This window comes from Pygoscelis adeliae, unplaced genomic scaffold (assembly GCF_000699105.1).
Source record: "Pygoscelis adeliae isolate BGI_AS28 unplaced genomic scaffold, ASM69910v1 Scaffold167, whole genome shotgun sequence".
In the NCBI taxonomy this organism is placed as follows: domain Eukaryota; kingdom Metazoa; phylum Chordata; class Aves; order Sphenisciformes; family Spheniscidae; genus Pygoscelis; species Pygoscelis adeliae.
The window spans coordinates 8,909,115-8,925,371 of record NW_008825428.1 but is presented as its reverse complement, the minus strand read 5'-3'; the positions used below and the strand labels follow the sequence as shown (position 1 = coordinate 8,925,371).

General features: G+C 36.9%; 1 protein-coding gene across 5 annotated transcripts in view; it reads right to left on the bottom strand.

Moving 5' to 3' along the window:
* SPOCK3 (sparc/osteonectin, cwcv and kazal-like domains proteoglycan (testican) 3) overlaps window positions 1-16,257 on the bottom strand; it is a 229,700-nt gene that overhangs the window by 139,495 nt on the left and 73,948 nt on the right. For 3 of the 5 annotated variants that reach the window (XM_009330713.1, XM_009330712.1, XM_009330715.1), the window contains one exon: window positions 3,287-3,332. The exons of 1 other annotated variant lie outside the window; for it this stretch is intronic. In XM_009330713.1, coding sequence (XP_009328988.1) covers window positions 3,287-3,332 — 46 coding nt within the window. Of the gene's footprint in view, window positions 1-3,286; window positions 3,333-3,431; window positions 3,441-16,257 lie in introns of all 5 variants that reach the window. One more of the 5 variants, XM_009330714.1, reaches the window with a different exon arrangement.

Genomic DNA, 16,257 nt, shown 5'->3' with positions numbered 1-16,257 from the left:
CAGCAGTATTATTACAAACTTTAACACAACAGACATGGGAAGTTGTTACTGCTCCTGTTTAAACATCACCTTCAGTGAGCAATTATAGTCTCAATTATAGCAAGTTTATCTCTACATTTTAAAAATTTGTCTTCACTTAGGAGTTTCATGTTTTCATTTGGGAGAAGCTTTTTTTATGGAATGCTCTCACTTGAAAGGGTAGCTGCTGCACAAACCAGAATGGCAATAACAGAAGATTGAAGGGGAAACCCCCGTAAAGATTGTCTAACACAGATTGCTCGGCTTGCAACAAGCCCCAACAGATCACAGGACTCCACAGTCAGTCATTTGTGATGTCCCCATTTATTGTTTTGAATAGTTCACTTTGATAAAAGACAAAAAAGGATGAAAAGCCCCTAAGTCTACATGTATGGTTACTGAGGTGAAAAAGCTAATAGTTAAACCTTATTTGTTTTAAACTTAGTAGTGAAGTGGTACACAACTGGAGCGGAATGGCGCTGGTGCAGCGCTTATGGCATAGCCCTGGAACGACACTTACAGAGACAATCAGAACATACACCTAAAACTTAGTTTTTACAGTCTACCAACTCTCACTTTTTCCTATCTCATTAAATAATATGAGGAAAAAAATGTGCTGAGATTGTCACTACTGTGTGTCTTTTATTGGCAGACATAGGGAATCATAAAAGACCTGATTTCTTCAGTAACTCATGAACATTACATTCACTCCTAAGGAACTGACATTTGCAAGGCTGCCACACTTTTAAAGTATGAATGGCTCTTCCCACAAAATATCACCCATGATCACTTTTCCCATCTGATGAGAGAGACTTGAATGTATGAACAAGTACATGGTACTTCCATAGTTATATTTTATTCTCAGGAATATTTTGCTATGTTTCAAAAAATCATTTCCCATTATACCCAAAAGTAAGAGGAAGCCACTTCTGACAACACGGAGACCAAGATATTGACTTGGAAACATTCTTCTATCTTTTAGCGTATCTCCCAGATCTAGTCAGTAATGTTATTTACAGACTTTCAAAAAAATAACAACAGCATGCAAGTCTGATTAATAAAGAATACCTGTATGTCAGTTAGAGTCTAGAAAACATCTAATTCTTGAGAAACTGTAAATTTTTTGACACACAGCTCAATTCAATATCATTGCTAAATTCAATACAAAGACTGTAGCAGTTATTGCAGGAAAACTGAAAAGCAGTGCACTGGCAGGTAAAAATACCTGATATTCTTGAAATGATAGACTGACAAATTAAGACACTGGGAACATTTTTAATAATAAAACTTCAGTGTACCTTTTATTATCAAAGTGTTCCCAACTAGCATTATTTGTTTTTCAGTTATAAATTACACAGTAAAACGTAGATAAAACTGCTCAACAAATGCATTTCACTCTTCAGTGTTAATTTTCAGTTAACAAGCATATGAAAATAGAAAGTTCAACTCTGTAGGCGTGCTTTTAAAATATTCACTAGCCAATACCCAATGCATTTTGCAAACAAGATAGGATAGATAATCTTAACATGTTTTCTTAGTTGGGTTGTTTGTAAATTCAGAAAAGTATTCTACAAACATTAGCATCAGGATCCCCAAAGAACTCAGAGTAATAGAACAATCCAGAGTGTGTAAAAGTGTAAATCTGGTGGAAAAAATAGTATTTCACGGTATCTTCTGAAAAACTACCAACCAATTGAAAAAAAACAAAAAAAAACCCCAAAACATATCAAGTATCAACCCCAACATATCAAAAAAAATCATGAGCAAAATTTACAGCTTATTCAATTCAATGTCTTCTGATGAAACATCTTGCCACCAAGAAGCCATTAATTAATGTATAACCTATTCCAGTTCTTATACTAAAAACATATTTGCAGACCATGCCCCGCTATCAAAAACCAAAGAAGAAAAGGAATAGACTAAAGATACCTTGTCGTGAAGTGATAAGCCTGCTTCTTAGATGAGGTACTTCACCATAAGAAAGGACTCTTTTTCTCTGAGGAGTCAGAAGACTAAAGTCAAGTACTTTTTCCTAACATATTAGTATATAATGAGGAGAGACGCACAGTCTGTGAAATTGGCAGGTTCTGAAATATTCAGGCTGCCATGGATCTAAATTAACATTTACGAATTTCTACCAAACCAGAAGAAAATCACCATAATTCACAGAGTAGTGATAACATAAATGTGACTTTTTTCCACTCCCTCTACTCTTCTCTCCCACACACTGGCAAAACAAGCCAAGTGCATTCATTTATGAAATTAAGGCATTTCCTTTCACAGGCTTACTACAGTAATCTTGAATTAAAGTGACAAAGGCATAGAACATGGCGGCAGGTCCATCTCTAAGACATGTGGTTGTAATAAAATCCAATCCATTATAAATCTCCCTTAAAAGTCAGGATCCATTATGGAGAAAATTCTTTAAATTGAGTAAATGTTATTTTTGCAACATATTTTTCTCTCAGTCTCTCGTGTACACAAGCCCCTACACTGTTTCTTCATTGCATTTGTGCCATTGGTATTATCAGAAAAGACAAAGTCTCTGAAGTCCTCCTTGTAGCAATTAAAAAAACAAAAAAATCAAAATTCTCAGTAGTTTCACAATGGTAGTCATACACTTTGAAACAACATACATGAAGTGGATTATATTGACAGTAAATATTAAGTTCCAATGTCTGGGGAGGGAACGTTTAATGTGAAAATTTGCTGCGTTTGCTCAAATTATTCTAAGGCTGAAACTGTTGTACTGTAGCATTCTCAAAGCTCCATCTGTGTTTTGCCTCAAGACAGATCACTTGAACATGACAGAGACTTCCAAAATTGTTTTTCTAGATCTTGTTTTATCAGCCAGATATAAAGAGAGTTTCAACATTTTAATGATTTTTTTTTTAAACTGCAGAAGACAAATATCAGATTGCACGCCTGTTTTTCTTCAAATGTCCCACTAAAAATGCAACAGTGCTTAACTCAAATATATAAATGAAACAAAACAAAACCTCCCAAACCGGATGAACCTGTTTATATGAGGGAAACTAAACTACTTTGGAGGTTCCTGATGCAGGACCTGGCTCTGTCTCTAATCAATAAAAGTTTGCAAAAATCACAGATATAAAATTATGATTAGGCTGAATTTCTGGCCCTCTTTAAATCAATCAAGGGAGAAAACGACACAAATTCACAGAATTCTGTAGGTATTCTAGAACAGGAGCACCATTACAAATACTTAAATTTTATCCCATACAAATAACTAGTAGCAGAATCTTACCTTGATCAAATGGTTTACCCGGACTCCATGTACGAAAATAATCATCCTGGAGAGGGAAAAACAACCTACATTTAGTAAAATGTAAAGAATCAATGTATACATAAAAAACTCACAGAATCGTGAAAGACAGAAGATGTATACCAACCTCTACTTCCTAGAAAAGGCAAGCAGTAAAAAACAAATGAGAAAAAGATTACAGTCATCATAATGGGACAAATTACTCATATAGAATAAAACTTTCATTCAGAGGCCATTTGCACTCATTAAGTGAAAATGCTATTCAAACAATGTTACTTACTAGCATTTAAAATAGAAGTATTTCTTGCTTTTAAAATGTTACAGTAGTTTTCCTGTACTTTAAGTTCGAAGATATTGAAAAAGTTAATTACATTTTCCATTAATGATTTTTCAAAACCAAAGTTCCAAAGTCATCAATAAAATATAACTATATTTTAAAGAATGATACATGAATTTTAGAAAAGTAAATATTCTGCTATGTATTTTTCAACTGCATCAGTAAGATCTGTCATTAAATAAGTCTAATAACTCTATTTTCCACAAATCATCTTCTTGAACATAAAATATCCTCCTAATTATGTCATCAGCTGTATTAGGCTACAATTTCAAGAAGGAAAAACTCAAATTAAATAAATTGCTTTCAAGATTTTAAGAAATTTGATAATAAATTACAAATTCATAGCTGAGATGTAAATAAATTGATCTGCACACCTCAGATAACAGGTGGAGCAGAAAAGTGACTAGAATTATTTATTATTATGTCTTTATTTAACTCACTATCCTCTAGAACAAAAAACATTAAAAAGACTGTACCCAACATTTTAATGTCTGCATAAATTAAGGTTCACAAACTGCAGTGGGTGCATTGTCACATCCAGCAGTTCCACCCCACTTGCTAAAAGATCACCGTAAAGAAACCTCCGTTTATAAAAAAATGAACTACTGGGAAAATGCAAGTCTCATACAGTTGTCAAAGCCACATAATCACAACTTAAAAATTATCAAGGATCAAGCACATCTGTACAGGAACAAAACACTCTTCCGGTTTTAATGGTTCAACAATTTTACCTCGAAGGAGAAAAACAAAGTGGTTGCAGCCTAAACTGTATTTCACTGATGATGTTTTATTAGTAAAAATGTTGTTATGGGAATGCGTGCTTTGAAAGAGGAAGAAAGAAATGAGCAGAATCTGGAAGTGCAGAATAAAACCATGGTTCTGTACGAATACTTATGCATTCCTTTACTCTGATGCTGCACAGATTAACAATCTATGAATCAGTGTATGTTACCTGCCTCTTTAATTACTATTTTTTGAAGGTAAATAAACACAGACAGGCATATCAAATGATTTTTAAAAAAAAATCATGCAAGAGATAAGCAGAAATTACAATTATGACAGTGTTTTCCATTTATATCCCTCCTAATAGTAACTATGGAGATGTTATTCCTACAGTGGTGTTCTGAACAGGTTTGAGCCAGCTTTAATGCAATGCCATTCCATCAATCACAGCACATTGGCAAAACTTTCAATTTCTGAAAAAACATGGAAGTGGTAGATTCTCTTTCCACTTCTACAAAATCAGTAATGTTCATCCACAATGAGCCTATTCAGACAATATGTTTATTATTAGAATGCCGAAAAGTTAGAATAACTAGAACACAAGGCTCTTAGAACAAAAGAGCAGTCATCCTGAGAGAGACCAAAATCCCTTCTAAGGCAAAGCATCCTGCATTATGCTTAAGGAAGAATGTAGAAGTGGAGCTTGTATAAATTACACGTTCTCAGGTTGGCCTCAAACCAACCAGACGATAAATCAATTCTTGTTCATCTCTATACTGCAGACAACTTCACAGATCCCAAATATAACATCCCTCAGGCATTTCTAGAAGTAAGAGTCTTAGCCGACTTACTTCTGTCTACAAAGCCACTCCATACCTTTCTTGTTACCCTTCTCTTAATCTTTTCCAAGTCTATTTTTTTGATATGGTATGACTAGAATTGTGCAGAGCATTCAAGATGAAGCAGCACTACACATCTATACACAACACAATAACACTATTTTCTTCTGTATTCTTCTCCCCAGTATGCCTACCCCTCCATTTTCTCTTTAGGTTGGGGGGGCTGTTTTTTTGAATTGTACTATGGTTTGAGTGGATTATGGTTTGCATGGAATTTTCCATCTTAAATCCAAAATATATATATACCCATACTGATTTTCGTAAAGAGTTAATTTTTCAAATCAACTGTTACTTAAAAAAAGTCCATTATTGGATATGTTAAACAAAATCTTTATGTGCCTCTAAAAACAAAATAAAAGTTAATTGATTATCAGTTTAAGTAAGGAAATTGCCTCAATAAATTGCAGTTCCACAATTTTACAAATATTCCTAAAGCTATTTAAGCTATCATGTGTATAAGAACCTGGCTTCCTGTTACATTCAGACCTTTCCTGATCTTCAGTCAGTAAGAGTTTGATTATTATAATGTTCAATATCCTCTTCAGAATATCATCAAGATGATAATATAATTTACAAAGCCTCATTTTTCATAATTTTAATGTAAAATTAAAAACTGAATGAACTAATATAGAGTTTACAGGGAAGGTTGAGTAGCATCACAGCATCTCTAGGCAAAGTAGCCTTACAATCTATAAATGCAAAAAACAATGTCTCAGGACAGAGCCTATGACTTCTGATTTTCTTCAGGGGCTTCCTTGCCTTTGTCCTGAGCATGTTAAAGGGCAGGTTGTAAAATGACAATAAAGTCACAAATTTGTCACAGTAACCATACCGCTTTTTCAACATTTTCTAGCTAAAGGTATCCGTGCATTTTAAATAGAAAATTCATCCTTACTGCTCTACTTGAAACTACATGAGAGTTCAGTAATTCTTTCAAGTCTCTGTCTGAAAGACACATAAAGCACTTCTAATAGCCATGTATGATGGATTTCAATGAGCTTAATATCCGTGCCTTAAAATTATGCATGTTTAAGCATTATGCTCAGTCAGGGTCATAGTGATGAAGTGTTTCTAAGAACTGAAGTTCATGCTACAATTACATATGCGCTTTGAGACTAATAAATATTTTTTATTTTTCCTGAAAATGGCTTACCTTAAAAAAATATCATGTATGTAGTCTGGAAATCTGACAGCCTTAAGAAAAGGATTCAAAATGACCAAAAGCAGCTTAATCAGAAAAGCTTTTTTAAAAAAGGAAAAAAACCACAGTATTTTGCCTCAAACACTTTTATTGTTTCTTTTTTGGACTTCTATATTCTTCTATATGAATTCTTCACTAGTAATTCTTAAAAAGCAGTTGTTAAATGAGTTTTAACAAATACACATTTAAGTACAGTAAAAGAGAAAACCTCACTGGAAAAAAATCATATCTGACAATGTACTTAGGCAGCAGAAGTTTTCAGCTTTCGAGATATACAAAAATATGATCCTATTCATTTTCTTTCTCGCGTAAAGCATTTGTTACATCATTTTATTGATCTCTCCTATGCAATATTTTCTGTAGATGCTGCCATATATTGCTGACATCACTTGAACTATTATCCAACAGAAATCTACATTGCTAAAGAATATAATGATACACAGTAGATATGAAGAGTCTGACTCAGAGAACAGCAGGTGTCCTAGAGCAAGGAGGGCAGCTTCCTCACAAACATTGTCAGACCAAGGTTGACCCGAAAAAATGGATAAAGCAAATCCAGCCCTTGTTTCGTGTTCACATTTTATCTCTAGTGTGGCCTATGCATTAAAAGCCTATATATTAAAATCAAAGCTGATTTATGCCAGAGAATTCATTGAAATGGAAGCAGTTTTCCGAATTTATAATTATATTTTATCCAAGTATAACTTACTGCTACAGCACAGTTTGTACAGCACGGGTATCATTAATTGTGTGACTTACAAACTACCAATTTAGGAAAGAGTCTAATAGGCAACTGTTCAATGTGAGGTACTGCTTCGTACATAATGCCTTTTCAAGAAACAATACTTCTAACAAGTTACCAAAGCAGGAAAGATAGAAGATTTGCTGAACTTTATCCAACGCCAAAGTAAATTCTGCCCATAAAAAATCCCACTCAAATTTTATACACCTTATCATAATGCAAAAAATACATTTTACTGCTGGCCTCCCTATTCCTGCATAGGAGTTTGTTTGTTTTTATCAAAGAGCTACATCCTCCAATTTGTAGATGGACATTAAATCATATTTTGACAATTTCAGAAATAACCGTCTTTCAGGCTGCACATGCTCCCTAATATAACTTAAAAACTACAGTATTAGGATTTTTTCCTTGCTGCCATTAGCTATGAGACTATTTTGCTGGTTTTAATTTCAAGGAGTTCTTAATGGGTTTTCTATTCCATTTCTTATATCTGCATCTCAAGTACATACATCTGCTTCTCATCTGATTTGAAAGCTCTTTACCCCTTTTAGGCTAGGTCTTTGTTATTTGGTAGCTATGCTATTTTCAGTCTCCTTTTCAACAAGCCAACTGAATTGAGCCAACAGTCCCACATCGCTGCCCTCCACTTGCCTCAAGCTCACTTCTGCAGCAGACTTGGGCTCACCAAGTATTTCCCCTTCATGTCTTTGCACCTCTCCAATAGCAGAGGGTTTGACCCATCTGCACCAAACCTTCCCAGTGACTCCGTAACACGTATTTATATTCTAAGTCTCACTGAAAGAGCTGTGGTAAGGTTGTCACCGATACCTCTGTTCCAACCTCTTTCCAGTGCTGAAAAGTTAGCACCAACAGTGTGCAGAAATTTTTTTTCCACTTGTATCTTGCTCCAGGTCCTTCAGCCCAATGTCAGCAAGATTACCATTACCCTGTAGAGCCGTAAATTGCTGGTCACATGGAGAAGTGTTACAGCAATAAAAGGATGAGACACCATCAATGCTTCCATCATACGGGAAACCTACCACTCCTAAACACTGCAGTTTCCTGAAATAAATGAGGGCCATAGGCAGCATACACAGAATAACTAAGATACTCCAACCACATCTAAGGAGGGTACTATCCCAAATCATAAACCATAACTGGGGAAGTATAAGTTGCACCATGAAAATGCATGATGCTTGTGTTCTGGGAAATTCTTCAACCTGAAATCTGAGCCAGTCTGGAATCCTCATCCAGGATACAGACATGCTCTTCAGCAGTATGTGGATACCTACCTACCTATCAGATGCTGCTTTTCATCTCTGCTGACGTGCATAGACATTTGATCTATCATAAGCCATGTGAGCACTCTGTTGTACAAATGTGGAGCATTAGTTTAGCCAGTTAACTGCAGAATAGTGCTCTCAAAGGAGTAAGGTAGCAACCACACTCCCCAACACCATATTTACTATTGCAGCATCTTCTGTGTCTCAGAACATCTGTGAGGGCAAGAAGACTGGATGGACCGTGTGGTCCTGAGCACGTTTTTTACTAATTGTCCCAGCTGCATTCAATAGGTTGCTTAATCTGTAGGACAATATGTGCATACATTATGTGATGCCACATAGCAGAACTAGTTCCAGGAGGGCAGGGACTGTTCGTCTAGCAAATTTTTTGGCTCTATACTTTCTTCTCAACGGTATCCACCTCTCCTCACCAGCTGAGATACCTCTTATGCTTCCCATGAAGCCACCTTTGAGAATTCCTTTCCAATACTCTAAAGAAGCACAGAGCAGGAACCCTTCTTTAGTGAATCAAGGTTTAAGAAAAAACAATCAGATTTATAACCTGGACTTAAGAAATAAGAAAAAACGAAGTCTAGAATATTTTTACAGGCTAGCATGGAAAGGTGACTACTGCCAGATTTGACTCCTTTTCCCCAGATTAAGTCTCCCATTAGAAATATTAGTTTAGCCAAAACCACCAGAAGTAGTTCAGTGCATAAAGCACCTCAGACACAGATAAAGGCAGTGGCACTCCACATTCAGTACTTCTGGGAATCAGGTAATCTTAAAGGTCAGTTTAGTAAGTCAAAGAATCAATATGAGAAAGCAAACTCCAAAATAACAAACCACCACAGAGGTAATATCGGCATTGCTCCTCTGGTAGTGAAGGACCTAAACACCGGTAGCGATATTGAGCCTTGATGCAAAACTCCTTTCCTACTTGTTTGGCACCTAGCCTCCTTGAGTGGGGTGCTGGAGTGACAGGATGCTAGTTTGTTGTTCAGTGCCAGCCTTCAGGGAGGCTGATGTCAGCTTCTTCTGCTGCTCCAGACTCCTGGGCCATGCCACGTCCAAGGCCTGTATTCACAGGGCTGGCAAAGCACAATTAGAATCAATACCTGCTTCCAGCAACTCCGGCACTCGGCTCACCACACTCAATGTTTATCCCGCTCCCTTTGCCTCACGCTTCTAGTACCATTAATGAGGCTGGGCTAAGAGCCACCATTTTTCAGCCCCCTCTTTCCGTTTCACAGATCTTATTCAGTAAGATTTCTGTGGAGGCTGTCTATTTGGTACTAGCAGCATTACTAACAGCAGGTTTGAATAGCACAGTATTGAAATCATTTGCCAAGAAATACCAAATGCTCACTAAAGCTTATATTCAGAAATACTGAGAAAATACTGAAAAACATTTTGAAAAGGAAGGCATTAATATCAAAGCACAAACACTATAAACTTCTAAATCCCAATAAAATTTAAAACATTATTTCTTTAAAAGTGCATCTCCCATTTCTCATCATGAATAAAAAAATAATGAACCATCTTTTCACTACAAACACGTACAAAGTTTTGGCCATACTCTTCCTATTATACTGTCAAGATTCAACTTGCGAGGAGGGCCTTAAAACAGGTTTGTTAGACTACAGGTGCTGTAGTCTAAGAGAGTTGAAAACAGATGACATATGCGAGGTAGAAGGCCATCTATGAGACTTTCACATGCCTGTTCAGAAGGGTCGCTTTTTTCTCAGGTGCCTCTTCACTAATGCACAAGCCTCTGGTAACAAGGACAAAACTTATTCCCCGACCTCTGCATACAATGCCAGAGTCTGGAGAAGAGAAGGACAGCCAAGAGTGGCAGAACAGTAACAGACTATACAGAGAGATCAGACCACATCTACGGGGCTGGAGGAAATTTACCCAAGTGTGTTGAAAGAGATGGCCAATATGATTGCGAGACTATGGTTTGTATCTATGAAAAATGGTGGACTGTATCAGGGAGATCTCTGGGAACTGGGAAAAAAGCTAGCATCTTAAAAAATAAAATGTAAGAAGGTAGATGCAGGGAACTACACGGCAGGCAGCCTCACCTCATTCCTGCAAAGATCAATGGAAAATGTCCTCTTTGAGTCCTTTTCCATGCACATGACAGACAAGAATAAATACTTAGTGCAGACCTACCAAGGATTTACAGTGCTTGACCAGCCAGACTGCCTTCCACAATGAAATAAGTTTTGTGCACAAGGGGAGAATGGTGGATATCGTGTACCTTCACTTTCCTAAGGCTTTTTGTATAGTCTCCCATAGTGTGTTCATTTGGAAGCTGAGGAAGTAAAGGCTGGACAGTTAAATGGGCTGAAAATTGGTTACATCTGTGGTCAACAGCTTAACATCCAACTGGTGTCTCACTAACGGCCAAAGCACCCCAGAGTCAGTTCTGGAGATCGTATTGTTTAACATCTTCAGTCACAACCTGGATGATAACACAGAGCATGCCATAAACAACTGAACTAGTGGGAGCTGATGACACATCAAATAGCAAAGGCTCAATCCAGAGAGACCTCAGTAACTTGAGGGTTTGTCCAGCAGAAAAATGAGGTTCAATAAGAATTGGAAAGTTCTGAACCTAGGAAGGAATAAGTAGGAAGGAATGTGGGGTACAGCCTGCAAAACAACTGACTGTTGAAAATGGCCTGGGAGTTACAGAGGACAGTAGGAGAATTTGAGAGAGCTGGATTTATTTAGTCTGGGAATGAGGAGGCTAATGGATGGTTGCCTGCAACCATTTGAAGGGCAATTACCAGCTCTTGTCAGCAGTGCCAAATGATTTAAACGAGGTGCAAAGGTCACAAATTGCAGCTTGGGAAGTTCAGGCTGGATATGAGGGAAAATTGCTTTACTAGGAGTGTGTAGTGCAGCAGCAGAACAAGCTGCTCATGGAGATCATGGTGTCTTTGTTCTTGGAGGTTTTCAAGATTTGACTTGAAAAAATCCACAGCTGACCTGATCAATCCAGTGTTACAACAGCCCCAACTCTGAGTGGGAGGCTAGATTATACGTCCCCCAGGGGTACCTTCAACTAAAATTTATCTGACTTGATGACTATTTACAGTATGTCAATACCCTTAACTCCAAATATTTGAAGAAAAGGAACAATTCTTTTCTACTGTCCTTTTGCAATGTATTATTATTTTCTTTATTCACCTATGTTTCCTGCTTGGACAGTTGAACTGGCATATGCATATACGATAGCTTCTAATACTGGGATGCAAGGAAAAAAAAAATAGAACTGATGACTGGGGACAAAAGGAATAAGTAGATCAGGTGAGAAGCTTGGAGCACACCAAACAAAAAGAGGGGTTTGGAATAAGGTAAGTAAACAGAGGAGTCACAAAGTAGTTTCTGGAAACCAAGATTTGGGAACGTAGGCATTAGGAGACAAATGGGCAGAATGGGACTGATAACTGGGCAGGACAGAAGGTAAAGCCAGGAGGCAGGAGTAGAGTGAAACTGCCAGACAAAGGAAAATAAGAAGGAGGAAGGAGTCAACATTAGCAACTGATTTTTTTGAGCAGTGAATTGGAAAGAGGTGGTATAAGAAGGAAGTGGAAATTAGCTGAAAGATATAAAGAATTCAGATGTGCACCTCAAAGTGACAGGGTAAGACTTGGTATTAAGCCTAGGCAAGCAAAGGAAAGATGAGAAATCAAGAACAGTAGAGACAGGACTGGTACAGGAAGAGGTTTGAATAAATGTAAAGAAATAATTAAGCTGTGGAGGAAACATGATTGCAAAAAAAACCATAACCAAACCCACAAACATTTTCTTCACAGTCTGGAAAGCAATCCTAAATTTCTGGGTCTCGATCTCTCAATACATACTGGAGAAAAGCACTGTCAAACTATTTCACCCATGTCTTCCAAACAGAGAATGGTAACCTCTATAGCCTAAGTTGCAAAGGTCAGCATAAAGCTGGATGAGAATTTCCATGAATTTTTTCTTGTTTAGCTTTTTGTTAGAAAATTGCTATTTGTAAAAACAAATGTTTTCTAGAAACATACTAAGTTTGACAAATTTTGACCGTTAGACATACCGGTTCTTTTTACTGAAAAAAATGCCTTGCTTAACTTCACTGGCAACTTCCCCTCATTATTTCAAGGTAGCTGTGTACTACTGAAACTTCCTTCTACTGAACGTGATGCACATCTGGCACCCCAAATAACAACGGGACTTTTACTACTCATATAGAGCTTGCTGTCTGTTTAGAGTCTTCTCTCAAACACTAAGGCCACATGAAATGCTCATTTTGGTTATAAAAAATACTGAACTAAAAAGAAGCTGTTTTACGTACTTCTTGTCAAACGAAATCTCAAATTTCTAGCTTAAATTCCATTTTGAAACAAAAAATTTTTATAAATGTCAAAAAATATCATGACACGAAAAGTTTGTTTTTAACCAAGTCTGGGCTTTCAAATAACTTTAAGAACCAGAAGTCCATTAAAATTAATAATGTGTCAATACAAATTCCTAAGGTTTTCTCAGCCTTTTTTAAAAAAATAGGAATTTTTATATGCAAATATATGATGCATTAATGTCATTAAAATCAAGCCCAGAATCCAGTTAGATCAAGTGCTAAATTCAGTGCTCCAGTACTTCAGAGCTAATGGAGGCCATCCTTTGAGTATGTCAAATGTTGTAAAAATGCTAGATAGGCTGCTAAATGCTCATATCAAAGGTTATGACTCTAAACAGTGTACGCTCATGATCTTTATCTCATCCCTCCTGCTATTAAAGTGGAGAATGGCACTCATTTTCTCTACCTTTCTTCTTACTCTGAACGTGAGTAATTTTTAATGCATTTTGTGTTCTCAAGATCATTTTAAAAATCCAAGAGGAAATTATCATTGTCTTCAGAACAGTTTGAGCGAGAAGATCAAAGACTAGGGTCACAAACTGAACAAGTTGCATAGAACCAAATAATAAAAGTGTTTCATTCTATTATATGCAGTGAATGGTACGGGGGTCTTATGAATAAACAATGTATGAACATTTATTAAAGACCATGCAATTAATGATTACAGAACATGCATGACAGAAACTAAACCTAGGCAGTTTTAATTTTGGTATTTCCAAACTTTTAAGAGCAAGACTATATGATTTCTATGTTCTTTCATTAAGATTTTTGCAGGCTACATGATATAAAATTCATAGTTTAAAATTGGGAAATACATGCATTTACTGATTGGCTTATACACTAAAACCAAAACTGAAGATACTATTTGAGAGAAGAATAGTAAATATACTGAAAACAGTTTTCTGTTTTTCAAATAGGGAAAACTTAACAGTTTTCTGAACAAAAGTGATTCAAATTATGTATAAGGGAAACACCACGTTGATCAAGAAAATACTGTTTAGTCGTTTTTAGCATACTCCAGAACAAAGTCAAAAGAGAATTTTTTTGTTGTACTGCATCAGATAATGACACTTTTGCCTTGCCGCAGCAAAAGTGGAGTGTCACTTTCAAGGGAGGCAAACTGGACCTTTGCTCTGAGACACTTCATTAGAAGAATCCTCCAGAACAGGATCTGATACAGAAAAATAGCAACTTCAGCAGTTTATTCAGCTTACTGTATCAATTAAATCTACTGTAGCAACGCTATACAACTTAGGAAACTGTCTTTTTTCAAACTACCAGCAAGTCAGCAATAACCAGAAGGGGAAAAACAAACAAACAAACAAACAAACAAACCCTAGATATAAGGGAAGTCCGCAAAAATAGGGTCAGTTTGACTGACATGGAGAACCATAGAAAGAAAATTCAGAGACAAGACAGAATTTGGCATTTCTAAGTCTCTTTCATGTCAAATAATCTTCATAGCAGGACACAGCAAGTGATATATCTTTCAGTAGAAGGAAGGAAATACCTTCCCACAGCACTAAAAACACAGCTGATGTACACTGCCATTGTACTTTATAATATGCATGCCTTTCAGAAAAGATGTCATAGCTTCATTTCTTCATTTAAGACTGAGTGAGAAAAGCTCATTCTTTCCTTACAAGATCCTGAAAACGTCTATCATTCTTTAGAACCATTAGTCTCATAATTCCTGATGCTGTTGAGTGGAGAATAAACCAAAACAATTTGAGATAAATCACCAGTAAGAATCAGAACAGTCACTGGAGGTATCAATTTTGATGGTATTTGAGGCCCTGCAGGTTAAAAAAAAGGGTGGATGGTAGACTGGCTCAACAGTCTACTTGGACCAAATGTGATGAATAAAAATTTGAAGATAAAAAATGTACTTCTGCTTCAAATGTTGCACTATTCCACAAATGACAGGAGCTCATGTAACTTGTCTGCCTTTTTTTCCACCCTTCCACCCCTCTTTTTTTTTATTTAATAATGCAGCTATGAAAATTGTTGTATTGTGTTCAGGACAGAAGCCCTGAAAGACACGAAGGACACATGGAGATCACAAAGACAGAAACAGCCTAGCTTTTAAGGGTTTGTCCTGGTTTCAGCTGGGATAGAGGTAATTTTCTTCCTAGTAGCTGGTACAGTGCTGTGTTTTGGATTTAGCATGAGAATAATGTTGATAACACACTGATGTTTTAGTTGTTGCTAAGTAGTGCTTACACTACTCAAGGACTTTTCAGCTTCCCATGCTCTACCGACTGAGAAGGCTGCATGTGCACAAGAAGCTGGGAGGGGGCACAGCCAGGACAGCTGACCCAAACTGGCCAACGGGATATTCCATACCATGGGACGTCATGCTGAACAAAAACACTGGGGGGCGTTGGCCGGGGGGGCACGGTCACTGCTCGGGAACTGGCTGGGCATCAGTCAGCAGGTGGTGAGCAATTGCATTCTGCATCACTTGTTCTGTATATTCTTTTAACATTATTATTATTTTCCCTTACTTCTCTGTCCTATTAAATTGTCTTTATCTCAACCCATGAGTTTTACCTTTTTTTCGATTCCCTCCCCCATCCCTCTGCAGGGGAGTGAGCGAACAGCTGTGTGGTGTTTAGCTGCCTGCCGGGCTAAGCCATGACAAAGGTCTACTTTGTGTTCAAGAAGGGTATTTTCAAAGGCCTTGGCCCTTACTCAATTTCTAGAAAACATTTTTTCAACCATATCTGAGGACAGTAAGATGAAAGAGAAGTGCTACTCACCATCTATCTTTCAGGAAGCTGAAAGTTTTTGTATTTTTAGCATCTCATGGAGAAAAATCTGGAATCAGTTACAAAACAGGTAGTATACTTTTGCTGTCCTTGCTTTTGTTTGTTTATTTTTCAGTGTGGAGAAAATTAATTACAAAGATAATCATGAGGTCTGCCATATGATGCCACTCGCATGGACAGGATTTTGGTATGTTTCTCCCAACAGGTAGTCTCTTATGCCAAGGCTCAGAACAATGTTCTGGTCTCTCTCTCATTGCCATGGAGACAGAGAACACCCTAGTGTAAAAACAGTCCAAAATGGAAGAAATTATGGAATACAAAAGATTATGAGAGAGGCATTACAGCATAATTATCATTACAAAGCAAATAAGAACAGATGTGGCAACAGAAAACAGGATGGAAGGAAAACCACAGGTCTACTAAGGACAATATATTTGCAACATAATAGAAGGAAGCAGTTAAAATTATTGGTCTCAGTTTAAGAATAGTGCTGCACAGATTTGAAGACGTAAACCAAAGCTATGCTGAAAGAATTAGGACCTATTTTTATATGATCTGTGTGATTTTTTTTTTTTTGTGAGAAAAA